The following is a 20,351-nucleotide window of genomic DNA, read 5'->3' on the forward strand; positions in this document are numbered from 1 at the left end:
GAAATAAAAACAGAATTTAAAAACAGTAGTAATAATTAATTAAAAAGAAAAGAAAACTAGAAATACAAGTCCAATTTGGGTTGCCCATATACTCACTGGAGCATGGTCAAACTTCCAGTGACCTGTCCCTTAAAGAGAACTGAGTCCCTTCCCCTCCCACAGCATCTCCCTCAGAAGCCTCCAATTGCCGAGAGCTAATTTCCTTTCACAGTTTTTAAGAGTTCTCTTCAGTGTCTCCTTCTTTAGGCTGTTACTTTGGGGGAGTGGGGTGAGAGTAGGGTTGTCACAGAAGCCTTCCATGTCCCTCTTTCTCAGCTATACCTCTGCAATCATCAATGTCACTGCAAACATGGCTTCCTTGCTCTTCAGACAGCCAGAGCGTGGATCATGGACTTTCACATGCTTTCTGATGACAGCACAGACCATGAACATGGCCCCTGCCTCCAGGAGGACTACATATCCAGACAAGGACCTCAGAGGCAGCCCAGACCACAGACAGCACCACAGCCTCCGGTGGCATTACAGGCCACTCACATCAGCCTGGTTCTCACTGCTGTCATGTCTCCAGACTGCCTCTCTCCACAAGGCACATACCACTCCGTGTTCTATCTTTCCCACCTCTCCATCACGAATTTGCTCATCGTGGTCCACTGTGGTGCCCACCACCCGCCGCCTACTGCCTGCTGCAGGCGGCCTCTTAAACTCTATTTTAATAGCAAAAGCTTTAGCACTGCTTTCCCTAACTTCCCTACCACACGGCTTGACCGCTGACTAGACTTTATTCCTAAAGACTCCTAAATATTCATTCATAGATAGTGTTTCCAACCATCTAAGCATCATGTTAGATGTAAACTCTTTGTGATCAAAAAATCTGAAGAAGCACCCCAAAAAAGCCAGAAACCAAGTCCAATAAAACAACCTAAGCACAAGAGCACATTACAAGGTCTAATCAGCCCTGCCACCCCAGGCGATACCATAGCGAAGAAGGGGTCTCACCTGATGGAGAGATTCGGGACGAAGACTCCAGAAGTCCCAGACCATGTCAGGATCCTTCAGATGAGTCTGTGGGTTTCTCTTCTGGCTATGGATAAAGGATGGAAACTAAATGGAGGGAGGGGGGAGAGAAAGCAAAAATAAAAATCCCAAACTGAAGTGTGTAAGAATTATAGTGTCTTATATAATATATTGTCTATAGCTCCTTTATGAATTATAATTCTAATCATCACAATTCCAGAAACTAGATTGCTAAACTTTCAAATGAAATTTGTTCAGTACATACAACCATCTTTGGATACTCTAGTGTCAAATACACTCAGAGCTGAAGTATCTCTTTAAACACTACCACCACCAAACACACACACACACACACACACACACCACATACCACACACAGAGAAATATCCTCTATCTGCTTATTGGCACAGCCTGTTCTCCAGACTCCACAATGGAAGCTGGACTATTCTCACCAGGTCAATGAATCTTGACATGACAAATCTAAGGCCAATGGTAATTATCACTTGATCTTACAGAGATAATTTGGGGGGAAATTTTTATTTATTTATTTGTTTGTTTGTTTGTTTGTTTTGGTTTTTCGAGACGGGGTTTCTCTGTGTAGCCCTCGCTGTCCTGGAACTCACTCTCTAGACCAGGCTGGCCTTGGACTCAGAAATCCACCTGTCTCTGCCTCCCAAGTGCTGGGATCAAAGGCGTGTGCCACCATCACCCAGCTGTTATTGTTATTTATTTTTAAGATTTATTTATTTTATATGTGAGTACACTGTAGCTGTCTTCAGACACACCAGAAGAGGGCATCAGATCCCATTACAGATGGTTGTGAGCCATTATTTGGTTGCTGGGAATTGAACTCAGTACCTTGGAAGAGCAGTCAGTGCTCTTAACCACTAAGCCCCGCCATGATGACTGAACCTCTGCAACTGTAAGCTAGACCCAATGAAATGTTTTCATTTATACGAGGTGCCTTGGCCTTGGTGTCTCTTCACATCAATAAAACCCTAACTAAGACAGAGGGCAACCCAAACAATCCACATTCTCTACTTCCTCCAGGGCTTATCCTCAAATGCCAATCACTAAAGAAAACTGGACGACATCAATACAAATCAACCCAGTCCATCACCTACCAATATGGCATCCCTGATGAAGAAAATAGGGGTGTTGTTTCCCACAAGATCCCAGTTACCATCTTCAGTGTAGAACTTCACTGCAAACCCCCGAGGGTCACGAACTGTGTCAGCTGAGCCCGACTCTCCAGCTGGAAGAGTCACACAGAAGAATGAAACACACCCAAGTATACTGCAGCCAAGAAACCATAAATCACAGAGAAACCTAGCATCTACCATCTTCAGTCCACTTCCTGGAAGCAGATTAGGTATTTAAAATGGAAGATTCAAATGGAAGAATGGAACATAGCCAAGTATATTGCAGCCAAGAAAACATAAATCATAGAAAAACGTAGCACCTGCCACCTTCAATCTGCTTCCTGCAGAAGTGGGTTCCTGGAAGTCCAGGATTCCTAGATGCAGGTTAGATACTTAAATGTCTGTGGTATTTTTACTACAACCTACCTAATAATTGGGTCTAGAAATCAGACAAAAGAACGAATTGAGAGTGATAAGATATATATCAACAGCTGACAGGATTATACATTTAAATAGGTAATTAAGACAATAATTATGAAGATTGGAGTACTAAACAAAGTGTGAGTTGTGTGCGGCTGGAGAGATGACTCAGCAGTAAGAGCATGGCTGTTCTTAACCAGAGTTAAGACTCGGGTTCAATTCCCAATACCCACATGGCAGCTCACAACCGTCTAACTCCAGTTCCAGTGGATCTGAGACCCCCTCCTGGCCTCTGATAACACCAGGCATCCACATGGTACACAGGTATGTATGCAGGCAAAACATCCATACACATAAGATAAAAATGATAAAGCTTTTAAGAGAGAGTGAATCGTCAGAAAGTTAGTACTAAGAAAATTAGTTAAGGTACAGATTTATTCTTCATCTTATTCATTTTTGCATAGCATGGTTTGTGTGTGTGTGTGTGTTTGTTTGTTTGTGTTTGTTTACGCACAGAGAAGCCTAATCTGTGTTAGGAGATGTGTGTGTGTATTAGGTGCGAGTACTAATTCTGTAACATAATAATAAACTGTCTTCATCATTCTGCAATAGATTAATCCCATCTATTTGAAAAGTAGACCTACAGGGTTGTATAGGTAAATCATCTAGACTATCGTTGCTCTCCACTGAATTCTCAGCAAAAAGCAGTTGTCAGAATGGTTATTTAAGAAGAACTCCACTCCATATTTCTCTTGAGGCAATAGCTTGAAGAACGTTCTTTCTAAATGCCAGAAAACTGCAGTGGTAGCCCCTTCAAGGTTCAACAAACAGAACAGTGAGTAACCTCCTGCATGTCTCCAGATATTTTCTATACAATAAAACAGGCTACAATCTCCTATTTTCTTAGTATGTTTTTCTTGAGAGTTTATTAAAAGTATAGGTTGAAAGAACCAAAGAAGGCATGCAGACAGACTGACTTACCGACTGTGGAGAATCGAACGGCAATAGGGGTCCTCTTTCCAATATGCTCAAACACCTTTGCCTTGGAGTATCTGGTGATATCATGGGTGACCTCAAAGTATCCAAAAGCACCTAATGAGAAAGAGAAACTCTCAGCACAGGGCCATCACTTGGGGCTTCAGGCCCTCAACCGGGCGCCTGTGACAAGAGAAACTAAACAGGCACCCAGCACCAGCCTTCGGAGATCTTCCAACTCGATGGGGGAGAAGAAGTGATCGAACACAGAACGTTAGGAACCAAACGCAAAGCCTGATTGTCACTGGTGCTCCGATGAGGGCCACACTGCGGGAGCCAAGAGGGGATGATGGGTGCTGGGGAGCTTTGGCTGATCAAAGACAAAGACCCAGAGGGCCTTGAGGTAGAGGTGGGGGCCAAGGTTCGATATGGAAGGAGACAGGGACTAGAAGAACAGCCGCCAAACAACAAGTGCCAACGGAGAAGACAAAACAACAGGAAGTTACGTATAAGCAGAGATGAAGCTAGGAGGGTTGACCAGAAGAGCACAGAAGCAAGCTAGGGAGAAGATGTTCTATCCTTTCTATGAGGCTCTGTTTCTTGTTTGTTTGTTTGTTTGTTTGAAGACAGTGTTTCTCTGTGTAGGCCTGGATAGCCTGAAATTCTCTATGTTGAACAGGCTGGCCTTGAACTCAGAGATTCACCTGCCTTTGCCTCCTGAGCACTGGGATTAAAGGTAGGCACTGCCACCATCCGGCTGCTAATCTTTTTCTTATTGGGCTATTCTTTTAAACATCAATGTCATCTTTTACATCTACCATAAAAGAAGATAAAAGTTTTACAGAAGCTAGACAAAAGAGAAGGAAAATTCATCACAAACTCACCACTCCAACATAACTGTGCTCTATTTTTTGGCTCATATCAGTATTTATTCCAAAAGAGCCTATTTCAATGAAGCTGCTGCAGCTGTGCAGCTGTCTGTGCATTCGCTTTCCAAAGGTAGTGAAAGGTCACTAATTAGTATGGGTGGTGCTGGAGAGTGAACCCTAGGCTTGCTAGATAAGCTCTGAGTCTGATTTATTCAGATAGGATATCACTGCTTGATATCCTTGAACTCCATCTCTCTATGCCTCTGCTTCCCAAGTGTGCTGAAATTACAGGCATGTGGCACACACCACACATGGCTGTAAAGTTACTATTTTTTTTTGTTTGTTCTGTGTGAGTGTGAGTGTGTGTGAGTGTGTGTGTGTGTGTGTGCATGCACACACATGTGGGTATATGTATATGCATGTGAGTGAGTATGGAGGTCAGAGGGGAAGCTGCGTGTCCTTGATTGCTTTCCACTTTGATTGATTGATTGATTGATTGACACAGCTCTTTCACTGAAACTGAGGTTTACTGGTCTGGCTAGGCCAACAGAGAGCTCCCATCCACTCCCCTGCCCCAGACCTGCCCACCAGTGCGGAGGTTACAGATGCAGTATAGTAACCAGCTATTTTTACACATGGATGCTGGCAATCTAAACTCGGGTCATCATGGCTATGCAGGGCACACTTTACAAACTGAGCTATCGCCCCAGCTCTCAAAGGTTAAAACTGTTTGGGGGCTGGACAGGTGGTTCAACAGTTAAGAGCACTGGCTGCTCTTCCAGAGGAAGCGTCAACATCTAACACACGCATGGCCATGACTCTAGTTCCAGGGGATCTGATGCCTTCTTCTGGCCTCCTAGGCACTAGTGACGCACATGGTGCACAGGCAAAACACCCTTATACATTAAATGAATAAACATTTTTAAATTTTTTATTCATAATGTATAAATATATAAAGATATTTGTATAGTATATAAATTATGTTATATTATTTATGCCTATGTTATATATATTATATGATATATAACTTACATATTATTAATATTATATTGGGGCTGGAGAGATGGCCAGCGGTTAAGATCACTGACTGCTCTTCCAGAGGTCCTGAGTTCAATACCCAGCAACCACATGGTGGCTCACAACCATCTGTAATAGGATCTGATGCCCTCTTCTGGTGTGTCTGGAAACAGCTAGTGTACTCATAATAAATAAATAAATAAATCTTTATAAAATATTATTACTTATATATTGTGATATAATTATATCTTATATAATATTATAATATATGCAATAATAAATAGTATAATGATATATAAGAATATAAAAACCTAGGCTATTGTTCTATTAACAAACAATTTTCATTTCTTCAAGAATGGAGATTTGGGGTTTTACCAAAAGGAGATTTGGTCTGATAACTACAAGGTTCCTTCTACTAAGGCTGTCAAGTGCTTTGGGAATCCTTTGAGCCAGCTTAGGAGTGAGGAACACGGATCGCTCTCACCTGCTCCTTTTGCGTGTACCACTCTCTCAGGAATCCGCTCTCTGTCAAAGTGTGCCATCTCGTCAGTGAAAACCACATCCTGAACGAGGAGGGGCCCTCGGGACCCCGCGGTCATGATATTAAGTTTGTCTCCTATTGGGTTCCCGCCTCCGGTGGTCAGGACATCAGGTCTCTGTGTGAACACAAAGGAAAAAGTACAGGAGTCAGTCCAGCTGAACCCTTCACTAACACCAGCACACCTTCCTCCTTGTCCTTAAATTTCCTATGTGCTAAGTGCTGAACTACTAAATCTGCTCTCAAAAATCCTTGTCACACGTCAACAGCAATTCCCAAGACACCTGTTCTGGGAAGCAGAGGTGGCTAATATCTGCTACTGGGCTCAGCTGCTCCTAGAGATGGGTGCTGGATTCCACATGTGAGATCCCAGATAGGTACCCCTCAAAAGAGAACATATGTGTTTGATACCCAATATCAAAACTAACAGCAAACAGTTGGTCTTCAAAGAATTGATGCCAGCCGGTGCTTCCCGTGGGCTGACGTTTGTCACGCAATGGAACTTTCATAGGACACCATGACAGGGACATTCAGACATAGGACACCATGACAGGGACATTCAGACATAGGACACCATGACAGGGACATTCAGACATAGTGCTATGGACAGACACTCATTTCTCTCAAGCAATGTGTGGTATCTCTTCGCAATTTAAAAACAAACAAAAGAAATGCCTTTCTTTTGGCTAAAAATAATTGTTTCTTATAAGATGGGTTATATTATTAATGTTCTCTATATGGAAGAACACTGGGGGAAATCACCTTGGAATTTATAAAACTCATAAACAAACCCTCAGACGAGTGTTCTACCACTCAATCAAATTTCCTAAATCATTAACAGATTTCCTCACGTGGCCTCAAGGACATAAAACTGCCTCCAAAACAAACATGATAAGTAAGGCTTCACGAGCCTGCAGTTCAGGAAAGAGCCCAGGGGCAAAGACTGAAAAAGAAGATTGCTCAACTTCAGGGGATGTTCGGGGCAGCACTGGACAGAGGGCTAACGTAGGATCCATCAACAATATATGGTCTTAGATGAAAACACTACAGTAGAAGCAGGCCTTATCCAATAGTCAAACACTTTTCTCCTGTGTGTGAGGCTCTGGGTCGGATCCCCTACCTTGACAATAACAGTAGTGAAGATCATAGTCTCACCATGCGAAAAAGGTTTACTAACTGCAATGAGTTGATGGGACTGGAGAATAGACTGCACGAGTCATTTCACTTAAACTTTCTGACAATCTCATGAGACCAATGTTAGGAATTCAACATAACAGGTGATGCACATGTCCAGAGGACAGCGTGTGTGTGTGTGTGTGTGTGTGTGTGTGTGTGTGGTGTATGTGTGTGTAGTGTATGGGAGGTGTGGGTGTGTGTGTGGTGGTGGGGTATGTGGGGTGTGTGTATTGTATGTGTGTGGTGTGTGTGTGAGGGTGTATGTGTGTGTGTGTGTGGTGTGTGTGTGTGGTGTGTGTGTGCGCGCATGAGCGTGTGGTATATGTGTGTGATATGAGCGCCTTTGTGCATGCATGTCCCATGTGTGAGAGCATGTATGTGGGTCAGGTGCACACACATAAGCATACAAAGCTCAAAGTTGCTTTAAGTATCTTCCCTGAATGGTCTCCATTTTATTTACTGTGGCAGGTCTCTCAGTGGAACCCAGATCTCACTGATCAACAAGTGTAGCTAGCCAGCTTGGCCCAGGGAGCCCATCTCTGCCTCCTTCGATTACAGATAGCTGCCTTACCTGCCCAGCTTTTACATCGGTGCTGAGGATCTTAACCCTGGTCCTCCTGACAAATGCTTTACCCACTGAGCCGTCACTCTGGCCCTTAGGTAACTTTGGACAGAGGATGAATATCCAGTAGGATGACCTCAAACTTGTAACTGTTGTTACAATGTTGTTATTATCATTTTTAATTTAGCAAAACATCACTTTAAAAACTTTTTATAAGTGATGTTACCTAAGTCCTTTTCCTATTTGTACACACACACACACACACACACACACACACACACGTGCACGCGGCAGAGGACAACTTGCAGGATTCAGTTTCCTCCTTCTACCATGAGGACCCTAGGGAGCAAACTCAGTTGTCAGGCTGGATGACCCAGTGCACCAGCTCCAGAAGCAGACATTCTTTAGAATGAACTTTTTAAAAGACCTATTTCTGCTACTGGACAATTTTAAGAGCTAGCTCTGAGAAGGTAGTGGCTCTTAACATGTTGACATCTGGCCAATAGCTAGCTGTCCGCCATGCCTCTCCTGAAACACTTCCTGCTACAACCTTACTATTTCCAAGGCACCAAATAGCTCAGTGGGTAAAGACACTGCTGCCAAGCCTGACAACTGTGTTCATCCCCTAGGACCTAGAGGTGGAAGGAGAGACTCCCTCTGACTTTCACACACACATAAATAAATAAATTAAATAAATAAACAAGATAACAAATAATACTTTAAAGAACTTCTTCCTATTTTCAATATGGAAAAACAAAGCAAAAGGAACTGGAAACCCGCTCTCTACCAAGGACCCCACAGCCACCACACTTGGCTGGGAACAGATCAGTACATCGCTGAAACTTCATGAGAGGAGCTGTTTCTAGCAACAGATCACAGGAACCCACAACTGGAAAACATGCAGCATGAGAATGCTCGCTGCTAAAGAGGATGCCTCCATCAAACCTCTCCCCTCAAGGCTCAGGATCTACAGGGAAGAAGAAGAAGGAAGACTGTGAAAGCCGGGATGCTGGGTAATCCCAAGACAACAGTAGTTCCAGAAGAAACAGGGCAGAGCCACACAGAACGGGGACAGCAGGCACAAGACCTGCACAGTTCAAACCGAGCAACCACTCAGCACAGGGATGGGAGGGGCATAACGCTCACCTCCAGAGGGGGGGCCGTTTTCTCTTGACAGCTGCTGGGAGGAGGGAAATCGGAGTCTTTAACTGAGTAGCACTGAGTACATCAACAGCATCCCAGGGCAGACGAGAAGCCAACACAAAATTAACTTCAAGGGCTGTTGTTGTTTCCTGGCCTTTTGTTTTATTTGTGACTGTTTGCAGTTTCGAGTTTGCGTCTGACTTTTTGGCTTTTTTATTGGTTTTGCTTTGTGTTGGTTTTTGCTTTTGTTTTTAAGAGAAAGAAAGAATATGAAGCCCGGTGAGTGGATCAGGGACAAGTTGGAGAAGAGGTAAGAATAGGACCAAAATATGGGTTGTTTTTTTTTTTAAGATGTATTTATTTATATGTATGAATACACTGTTGCTATCTTCAGACACACCAGCAGAGGGCATCAGATCCCATGGTTGCTGGGAATTGAACTCAGGACCTCTGGAAAAGCAGTCAATGCATTGGTTAGTGAGCCATCTCTCCAGCCTCAAAATATGTTTTATGAAAAACGAAATTTTAAAGAAAGAAAATGTGAAAGTAACTTGTCCGTAAAGAAGACAGAGTCTTAAGTGACAGTCACATAATGGGATATGCAAATCTCACAGGCACCTGGATCTGAGAACAGTCTGGAGAGAGCCCGACAGTCCAGGTCAGGGCTCTCACACACTCCCCCAGGCTCTGTGACTTTGCACGACTCCCAGAATGCCCCAAGTACCCACAGTCATGGCTATCTGGTCATAAAGCACATTTGGCCAAGAGAAGAGGCACATGGAGTAAAGTCTGAAATCAAGCTTTCCAAGGCCCTCTCCCACAGGCCACATCTACTTCTTCGGCAGCAGGTATGGGCACACATGTGAAATGATGGTCTTAGAGGCTTGGTACCCAGGTACCCATCAAGGGCCAGAAGTACAGGCACTCTTAGCCTCCCCAAAGGACAGCAGGTGGTCAGCACAAAACACATACATTACTGACACAGCTTAAACTCTGCTGTCTGGTGGTGCACCTTTGAAAGTCGGCGTGTAGATCTCTCTGGAGATGACAGGCTTGGGCAGACCACAGAGGGGACAATCAGGAAAGTGAACACACTGGCTAGATATTGGTTCTTTGGGAGGATGGGTGTCTGGCACAGTGGGACTGCTGAGTCCTTCCTTATTTTCTGGAAATACACACTGAAATATTTACTGGTGAGATGACTCTAGGTTTGAAATGAAATTCCCAAAATGGAGGGGACATAGGTGAGGCAGAAACAAAACAACACCGTCATTGCAACTTGAAGGCGAGCATTAAGAAGCTCGGCACACTGGCCCTCTCCTCCAGCACTGGTTGGACATCTTCCATCTTGTAGGGTTTGGGGTGTGGGAGAGGAGTTTCAATGAAGACTCAAAGGGGGAGGGGGATGTCCAATAAAAGGAATATGAGAGGGTTGTTAAATAAAGGCAGAGAAACAGTAGGGAGCGCTTCCATAATGCAGCTATGTGTCTGTGAACCCCCACCATGCTCCGTTGTAGTCTCCTGTGCTAACATGTTTACTCCAGACCATAGATATAAGTATAAATCATGTATATCTATTAGGCAACTGTTCAGATTAAAAATCTGCTTCCTACTCAGAAGGCTTGTCCTCACCAGGAAATATTTAAAAACTCAACTTTCATGTTGGCCAGGTAATCCTAACCTGAATTTGGTCTCTTGTATCCTCTTTTAAATAGCAACAGGCAGGGAGTGGTGGCACAAACCTCTAACCCCAGCACTCAGGAAGCAGAGGCAGATGGATCTCTGTGAGTTCAAGGGCAACTTGGTCTACATAGCAAGTTTCAGGACAGCCAGGGCTATAGAGAGAGACCCTGTCTCAAAAACCAAATAAACAATCATCTTCAAGCACTGTATCAGCACCTGCACTTGGGTTCTCAAGAACCAAATAAAGAGATAAATCCACAACACTGGGTCATGTTCTGATAGCCTTCAAGGTGGGACCCTGGGCTTGGCCAGCCATGGTGGCACAGCGCTCAGGTTGAGGCTGGAGGACTGAGTTCAAGGCCAAACTAGACTTTATAGGAGTTCTAGGTGAGCCACGGGATCTCAAAATAATAATAATAATGATAATCTTTTTAAATTTTTAAAATTTTAAAGCCAGGGCTGGCAAGATGGCTCAGCGGTTAAGAGCACTGACTGCTCTTCCAAAGGTCCTGAGTTCAAATCCCAGCAACCACATGGTGGCTCACAACCATCTGTAGTGAGATCTGACAACCTCTTCTGGTGTGGCTGAAGACAACTACAGTGTACTCATATACATAAAATAAATAAATCTTTTTAAAACAAAATTAAAGCTAGGTAAGTGTGCTTTCTGGAGCCCAGCTAAGACTTCACACTAGGATGCTCCATCCTGTAAAGTGGCTCATCCTGGTTAAGCTGCCTTGGCTAGTAAGTCAATGTGTACTCAAGAGGCAAAAATGAGTTTTCATTCTGCTGTACTCATTGCCTAAATTACACTGTGTGGACCACTAAGGATACGCCATAAGGAACTAAATACAATATTAAAATATGGAAAATATTAAGCAATATATCATATGGACAGTGAAATCTAAGAGTAGAAAACATAAAGCTAAGTGTGTGTGTATGTGTGTTCGTGTATGTGCGTGCACGTGTGACTCACATGTGTGTAGTCAGTTCTCTTGAGTGTTGGTCCATTTGCATGTATGTGCGTATGAAAGCCAGAGTGTATCCCTCCATGGCTGTCTACATTTCTCACTGAGGCAGTGTCTCTCACTTGAGTCCAGAGCTCACCAATCAACTAGTCTGGCTAGCCAGCTCAATCCGGGAGCCTTGTCTCCCTCTTGGCACTTATGTGGATGCTGGGAATCTGAGCTCCGGCCCTCATATTTACAGAGCAACCCAGGAGCCACCTCCCCAGCACTGAATCTATATGGTCTGTGAAGGGCATAAATGGAAAGTGCTAGAACGAAACAGTATACTGAGCCATCGCCACAGCATCATAGCTGCTGCTCCATCTGCAGCCATTATGGCCTGTTAATCTGAATACGAACATAGATTCTAAAGAACACTGTATTTATTCTGGAATAACAGAATCACAACATGGAATAGTTGCCTCTGTGTTTTCAAAGGGGACAAACTGTTTAAAAGAAAAAGGGAGGATGGTTGTATAAATCACCATGAAACAATAATCTGCAGCTGTCAGGATCAGTAAACAAGGCGAGCAATGGTCCACGGTTGAACATCCATTTGTCAGACAGATGTTCATACAGAAGATTTTCTGTGTAAGTGCACAGTGGCCCTTGTGTGGGTTGGGGTTAAGCTGACTCTCCTGTCCGTGACTCTTACCAAGCAAATATGTGTGAGGTCTCTCCTTCACAGTCTCTGGGCTTTGTTAGGATTTTTGATTGCCATTACTAAGTTTGACACAAGCAGCTCCATTTTGATTCTGATACTACCATAGGCCTCACACTAAGACCACATGGAGTCACGGCACAACTCCAAAGTGGCTGACAAGCTAGCAAAGAACTGCTGACCAGTGGTGCTAAGTACATGCAGATCAGAAGGGCCCAGGGCAGAAGGAAATGGCAAGGGGTTCTAAGAGAACCAACGGATCATTGTTAATTCCAAGAAAAAGTTTTTTTCTCTGTAGAAAAATTATAAATGTCAGGTTATACTCTTGCCAAGCCAGGGCTCCAAGGACAGACTGAATAAAGTCCCTCAGTTATACACATGAGAGAGTTTTGTCAAGCAAGGCTGCACTCTCTTATTTGTATGTGAGTAAACAGGCCACAGTAGTTGCTAATAGATAACCAAAACACACATGGCTGCTAGTTTTCAATAATTACAAACGTTTAGAATAATCCTGTACAAACTTATCAAGAGCACAAAACAGCAACCGCAAAAAAAGTGTTTTCTCTCTTGAAACCAGATCAAAATGTTGTTAGCACCATGACTGATCTAGTACCAGTTCTCAAAAGGCAGAGAACAGAGGGAGAATCTGGAGAGAAAGGCTGAAGAGCTGAAGAAGGACAGGACATCTACAGATGAAAAAGATGCCTTTGCTGTTTTAGTAGAAGTTGCAGGATTGGGGTACTTTTAAAAAAGGAAACTAATAACAAAAATGCTACGTGTGAATTATCTCCTGCTTTCTAAGCTGGAGAGAAAACACAGAATAGCCTAGACCTTGGCTAAGACAACGACTTAGAAAACTGTGCCTCCCTCAGCCCATGTCTCTCCTGCTGACACACCATGACTTAGCAGTTCTGCTCCTGCTTGCATGAGACAAGAGAGCTCATCCAGGTTCAGCCAGCTTCTCCCTCTCCATTCCTCTCCTGGCCCTCACACTGGCACTGGGCATCGGCATGCTCGTTATCAGGGTTAACCTCAGAAACGTACATTCTCTTATAGACAGGCAGGCTAAGAGCCCATGACAAGGGGACAGAATAGTCAGGACTCTCGCGTTCACATTCTCCAGTGGGCAACGGTGACTTACTATTAAACCTGGGATTCCCAAAGGAAGAGCCCACGTGGTCTGAGCAGTTGGTGACAAAACTCCTATTTCAGTTCCATGCAAACTTCTGAGGATACCTGCAGAATTCTCTCTTTAATATATTTTGGGAGGGGTTTTTTAGGTGGGTCTAAGTCAAGCCCGTGAAGACACTGGATTCGGTGCTCAATATTCAATATTCACAAAGCTCCCAGTTCAGTGGTCAGCAACATCTGCCCACAAGAAGACTCCATTTTGTAAATTGCTCTCACGGTGATCAACACTCTGGTACGGATGACAAAGAAGGATCCATCCAACTTGGCGCTGGGCATCTGGTTCTTAGAAGAGGAGATAACAACAGAATGCTGGCATTTCCTACATTTACAGCTCCAGTACGAGTTTTTTTTTTTTTTAATATTGTAATGTCAGAACAATATAACTAAGTCTTTAAGAAGAGATTGTGTCTGTTGACTCATAAAGATACATGGATAGCTTTCCATGAAATATGAAATCTGTACCTTAGACAACATAATGTGACTTCCTAGACACAGAGGTAGACCACAGTTCCCAGATTCCCCTATACTTAGCCCGTAACAGAGGTCCAGCTAAGGAAACTAGAATAGAAGTGAACCTGATCCCAAATCTTCCCAAATACCCTTCTCCATACACGTGACATTTCTGTGGCTGACTACTGATGCCTCAAGTACTTTAGCCGGGGTTGTCACTTCCTTATAGATACTTATTTTTATGTGTGTGTTACTGTCTTGTCAACATGCATGTATAAGCACTATGAGGGTACAGTGTCCATAGAGGCCAGAAGCAAGTGTCAAAGATCCCTGTAACTAGAGTTACAGACCATTGGGTGCTGGTAAGCCAGGTCCTGTGCCAGAGAAGCAAGTGCTCTTACCTACTGAGCCATTTCTCCAGTTAGAACCTTGTGCATCCTTCAGCAGAGGCCCTCAGTAACTATAAGAGGCAAAGCATCCCTGTTTCCTTCAACCTCAAACCACTCTGAGCCACACAAAAAAGGAAGACATTTCTGATGTGTTTTTGCTGTTTTATATGTTGAACACCGTGACTATAGCAATTAGCCTGCACAAGACAGAACTTAAAACGAGGGCCATGAATCAAGGGTGAAAAGATAAACAAGACAATGCAAGTTGTAAAAGGATGAAAGAGACACTAACAGGTTACACTGGAGCTGATACTCGGCAGACATCTGAGAGGATGCTCAACATCTCCAGTCCATGACTGCAAAGCAAATTAAAACCAAGAGGGCAAGGACTGACTAAAGGTCTGGCAAGACCAAAAGCTGACAGAGGAAGCAAGGCACCCAGACGCCCATGTTGTTGATGGACGTGTAAAATGGTACAACCTCTCTGGAAGATGACTGTGCAGTTTGCTCCTAAAACAGACACTGGCCCTATAACCCAGTAAATCCTATAATCCCAGTAGTTTGAGGTTTTGTCTTATTTATTAGGACATGGGTTTCATGCCATGAAACTCGGGCTGACTTCAAATTGGTGATCCCCCTGCCTCACCCTTAGGACTGGAATCACAGGTGTGTGCCAGCACATCCAGCTAGGAAATATTGAAGTGTGGGTCCATAAAATGGCTGGTATAAAAGAGTTCTCATATCAAGCTAGAGAGATGCTTCTCTTCCAGAGGTCCTGAATTCAATGCCCAGCAACCATGTGGTGGCTCACAACCATCTGAAATGGGATCTGATGCCATCTTCCAGTGAGTCTGAGGACAGCTACTCATATACATAAAATAAATAAATAATTTTTTAAAAAAGAGTTTTCATATCAGCTTTATTCATAATAATCCAAACTTGGGGATAATCCAGGAGCCCAGCAATCGTATAAACAAACAGTGGTCTAATCTCGTAACAAAGTCCACAGAGTGTGGAAAAAATCTAACTGCTGATACACAGCACAAGAAAGCATTTTCACTGAACAACAAAAAGAACTTTATACAAAACCTCATAAATCGACAGTTAAAACATTCAGAACAACGATTTCCACTGGGCACACTGAAGTCTGTGTGTGTGTGTGTGTGTGTGTGTGTGTGTGCATTCATGTGAGAGTCAGAGGACAACCTCAGGTGTCAGCCCTCACCTTGCACTTGGTTTATTGTGTTTTTCTACTGTGTACACCAGGTTAATCGTCCTGTGCACTTCTAGATGTTCTCCTGTCTCCGTCTCCCAGATCCACAAAGGAACACTGGGACTCTAAGGTACACATTACCATGGCAGGGTTTACATGGATTGTGGTGATGCAAACTCACATCCTCCCACCTTCACAGAAAACACTCCACACTGAGCCATCTCCTCAGACCACCCGCGGATATCTTGATTCGGGCTCAGGATGCATTTGTCTATGTGTGCATTAAACCTTGTTGAGCAGAACACATAAATCTACGTTTCACTTTATGTAAATATCACTGTAAGGCTGCCCATGCACACCATGCTCTTCATTCACACCCCCGACCCCCCGACGTGCTCAGGTACAAAGGATACTGTTGAGGAGATACACTTTAAAAACATCACTAATTTCCTGGATGAACGAAGGGATAGGGAGATGGATAATCTTATTAAAGAGTTAATTTGTGCAATATAGAAAGTGGACACTTCTGTTTCTTTTCAGTTAGGACACTGCAGTTCTTTTCAGTATTTTGGAATTCTCGACACTTTTCATAATCAAGTATTTCAGCTTATCTAGGCTACAAAGCACTTGCGAATTTCCTTCCAGAAGGTAAGGGGGTTCCCCTCCTAGAAATGTTTATTCCGAGTAGCACAAATTGAGGAAGAAAACATCAGTAAGACCAACAATGGGTGACCTACACAGAGTGCGGAGTTGTTATGGAAAGAGGAGAGAGCAACAACTTAGTGATTTCCCCCCCAAACAAACTGGTCTCAAAATAAACAGGACACCTTTAAGAACACGTGTGTTTTATTTTCTAAAATTCTCACTACACGTGCTTCTCAGTTCACAAGTATTCATGACAGCATGAGTCAGGCTTTAGCAACCCTGGGTATCCAACAGGTCCCAGCTCTAAGGAGCTCAGTTCTAATCTTGACTCTACCACTAACTAGCTGTATGTCCCTGATTATGACTCTGTGTCTCTCTGGTTCTCTTGAAGAACTCAGGAAAAAAAAATTAACAGATCTAGTTGTAAATAATGAAGGACAATAGGGCCAAGAGCTTAGAGAAAAATATCAACATTTTCCCAAACTCAGTCCATGAATACTAAACATTGATCCCCCAGTTAACCAACAAAATCAGGGTTTTAAGGGAGAAAGAGCAAGGGGTAAAGTCTCCCTCTCCCTCACCCCCACCCTGCCCTGCTAACCAGAAGCCATGGGGCCGCGCAGTATCCTCTACTCCAACTTCTCTAAGATGCTGCCCAGACCAGGAGCGTCCCTACCAAGTCTACTGAAATCCCCACTGTCTATGTAGACATGGTCATCTGCTCAGACTTGTCTTGCATACAACTCCAGCCCTCACTCTACACTCCACAGCTAGTCTGCAATCAAAATTAAATGGTAATCATCTATTTACACATCTTGCCTCTCGGTGTTGACTCTAAACTTCTCCAGGGTGTGGTCTTATCTCACGGGAATATTTGTACACCCTGTCCAGCACGGTGGTGCTCAGATGGCACATACAGGCACTCAAAGTTCTGTGAAACAAAGCGACTTTTTACTGTGTAATGCCATTGCCAGTTCTAAAATACCAGGTCTGATGCTCCCCAGTGCCAATAAGATAATAGATGTAAAAATACTTTTATTTAATTGTTGAATGTTGTATGTTTTGCATGTCTCCATGAATGATGCTGGAGGCACAGGCTCGGGTACCTCCCAAACACCAATGCGTGCAGATCTAAGATTTCACAAACATAAAGCAGGAGCTGGCTCCAACTTCCTGGCTCACAGCTGCAGCTCTCTGCTACTTTGCCCAGACGGCTCCATGTCTCCCTTAAGCTGTGACCTATGTCCCAGCTGGCACAAATGCCAAACTCGGAGCCATCCACCCGGCCCCTGCTGCCAGCGAAAAGCTGTAAGCCGGCAGTCCCATCCCCTCTCTGCAGAATAGAACGGTCCGTGGGACAGAAAGCAGCCACCCGAGCGCAGCCAGTGGTGCAGCCTCAGCGCAGGCCACCCAAGGGAAGCCCGCGCCGTTACTCGCCGCCGCCCACATTCTCGTGAGGCTCTGGGGAACACGGGGTACCTGCGAGGCCCGCTGCTCCTTCCACTGCTTCATCTGGTCGCTGGCTGGGTCCCGACTGTCCGACATGGTGTAGGATTGCGGAGCTGCAGAGCTGCGGAGCGTGAAACTGCAGGGCCGGACGCAGCGGTCTCCACCCGGAGAAGGCAATCTTGTCGGCCAGGCCCGCTGGAGTGGTGACTTCAGGCTCCGCCAATCAGCACCGCCCCCCACCCTTGGGACGGCCGCCTCCTGATTGGCCACTGGAACTCTAGAAAGGACGGGATTGGAAGGAGGGTGGGGCGAGAAGTGGGGGCTCCCGGAGGTGGACCCCCGGATGGGAAGAGACTGGGGAGACAGGTGGGGAGCGAAAGATGGTGCTGGGACCCTGCCGGTGTTCTCTGACCTCTGAGAGTCACAGCTCAAGGTCCAATTCCTCTGTGCAAAGTTTTCTCACTTTGCTTACTTTGTTTGCTACTAATTGGTGGGTGGTTCTTTTTCTTCCTTTCTCACTCATTATCTTTTTACCATGCTGTATACCAATAATTTACTGTAAAAACACTCAGAAAATGTTTAATCTATCTTCAGATCGGTGCGGATCTCCTCCTCTGTGAAATCTGTAGAAATCTGACTTGTGACTTGGCCCACCGTGCCAAAGTGGCCTGGATTGACTGCAGTGACAGGCTCCTCCATTTTCTCCCCTGACACGGAAGAATACTGAAAAGCTTTGTCTGTGGGGAGAGGGGGATCCATGCTGGGTCTGAGGATGTGGCTCAGATGGTGGAGCGTTTGTCTAGCATGCACAACGCCTGAGTTCAGCCGCCAGAATCACATAAACAGCACTGCAGGCTGTTACTCCCAGCCCTCCCGAGGTGGAAACCAGAGGATCAGAAGTCAAAGATCATCTTCAGCTACATAGCTCCTTTGAGACCAGACTTTGATCTCTGTGACACAAAAAAAAAAAAAAAAAAAAAAAAAAAACTAGAAAGTAAAACATTTACTAATGTTTGTAAATATTTGGTGGTTTTGCAGCTTATTTTGAATTTTAATCAATAGGTTGAATTTTTTCTCTCAGTTGCTAGAATTTGTCTTTAAACGCCTTGATACACATATGTAGATGCCATCATTTTCAAATTAAACATTCTCTGCTTCCACCTTGATTTTGTGGACATGTGACTGAGGACATTTCAAAGTTTGTTCATGATTTGACAAAGATATGGTAACAAGAATTGGTAAACGTGTAAGCTTTGCAGTCCCTTGGGGAAAGGGCCACAAATTCATCTTATCGATGTTATTTTTCCTATATTGGTCTCAACACAAGAGTAAAAAAAAAAAAAAAAAATACCACTCACTGTGCTATTTGCTTGGTGTCTTTTGCTATATCTACACACACACACACACACACATGGCTCAGAGATGGAGAACTCACCTAGCATATGTGAAGCCCCACCACCAAAAGAAAAAAATAAAGAAAAATAAGGAAATATGGAGCTAGCAAGATGGCTCAGTGGATAGGGGAACTCACTGCCAAGCCCGACAACCTGAATTTAATATACCCAGGCCCCACATGATAGACAGAGAAAACTGACTCCCAAAGCTTGTCCCTGACTACTGCAAATATACACATACTCACACAGTTAATTCATTAATTAAATGTGACACCAATTTTAAGTTAGAACTCCTTGCGTACTTCCTGTACGTCAGAGACTGTTCAACTATTAGGGTTTTTTTTTTTATAACATATTTGCTTAGTTGATCCACCAACACTGTATGTTATATACTAATATTGCGATTATTAAATGGTCTGGGAAGCTGAGGCACAGAAGGGTAAATAAAGAATTGCTCAAAGTTGAACAATAACCGACAGACACAATCAAAACTCCAGGCCTGTCCACTCATCTCCAGAGCCTGCTGCCCGTTAAGCCACTGTTGAGAGCAGCAGCAAAGCAGACCTTTTCTCTGTAGCTAGAATACACCTGAACAAGGGAAATAAAAGAGGCCTGAGTCATGTGTTCGCCTTCATCCTTTGTCTCCTTCTTTCTTTCTTCTCTGTTTCTGTCACTGTTGCCTTAGATCCCTAAAGAGTTATTTCCACGGGAACAAAAAGAATGGAGAGATCAGGGAGGCTCTGATCTTGTCGTGTCTTGCGTTTTAAAATAAGGTGTGTGCTTCCAACAGTGGCGATGAACTTATACTGGCTACCTAAGCAGAATTCCTACCCATCATTTTTAGGATTACAAGCAAATCATAGTTTAGGTGGAGATACCTCTAAACATCTCCTATAGCTTCAAGTAGTTGAAACCTGTTCCCTGTGAATCAAGGTAATTCCAAGCACTGAATTCAACAGACCAGCTTGATCCTGTTTTATTCATATAAACAGGAGTATTTTGTTGGCATTGAATAAAGTTGCTGTTTCGGAAACGCTATTCTCTGATTGTTCAGAGCTCAATGAAGTAAAATACACAGGCACGAACCATAGTGTTATTAATCCTGATATCAGAACATCTAAAACCCAGCTTAAATGGCCAAGAGAAGAGATTAGACATTCAGTTGGGGGATCTCTATGGGTAAAGTTTCCTTCCTCAATAGCAGAGGTAAAGAAGGGAGGGGTGTGTGCCTTGGATGATGGGGGTGATGGTTTTTTGAGTCAGGGTTTCTCTGTGTAGTCCTGGCTGTCCTGGAACTCACTCTATAGACCAGGCTGGCCTCGAACTCAGAAATCCGCCTGCCTCTGCCTCCCACGTGCTGAGATTAACCGCATGCGCCACCACTGTCCAGCTTAATATGCTTTTCTTAGTTTT

The 20,351-nt window shown here is 44.0% G+C and overlaps 1 protein-coding gene and 1 long non-coding RNA gene across 2 annotated transcripts in view; one reads left to right on the forward strand and one right to left on the reverse strand.

Moving 5' to 3' along the window:
- Positions 1-17,750, reverse strand: part of Cat (catalase) — a 35,638-nt gene extending 17,888 nt beyond the window's left edge. Inside the window, exons 1-5 of the mRNA XM_021183656.2 lie at positions 17,575-17,750; positions 5,922-6,093; positions 3,558-3,668; positions 2,139-2,269; positions 997-1,101 (exon numbers count right to left, since the gene is read on the reverse strand). Of these exons, the coding sequence (XP_021039315.1) occupies positions 997-1,101; positions 2,139-2,269; positions 3,558-3,668; positions 5,922-6,093; positions 17,575-17,640 (585 nt within the window). The 5' untranslated portion in view covers positions 17,641-17,750. The remainder of the gene's footprint in view (positions 1-996; positions 1,102-2,138; positions 2,270-3,557; positions 3,669-5,921; positions 6,094-17,574) is intronic.
- A 116-nt stretch (positions 17,751-17,866) lies between these two features.
- Positions 17,867-18,532, forward strand: LOC115032791. The gene is made up of 2 exons (XR_003838424.1): positions 17,867-18,034; positions 18,139-18,532. It is a non-coding gene; the product is annotated as an uncharacterized LOC115032791 (long non-coding RNA).
- The last annotated feature ends 1,819 nt before the right edge of the window (positions 18,533-20,351 follow it).

The sequence above is a fragment of the Mus caroli genome, chromosome 2, assembly GCF_900094665.2.
Source record: "Mus caroli chromosome 2, CAROLI_EIJ_v1.1, whole genome shotgun sequence".
Taxonomy (NCBI): domain Eukaryota; kingdom Metazoa; phylum Chordata; class Mammalia; order Rodentia; family Muridae; genus Mus; species Mus caroli.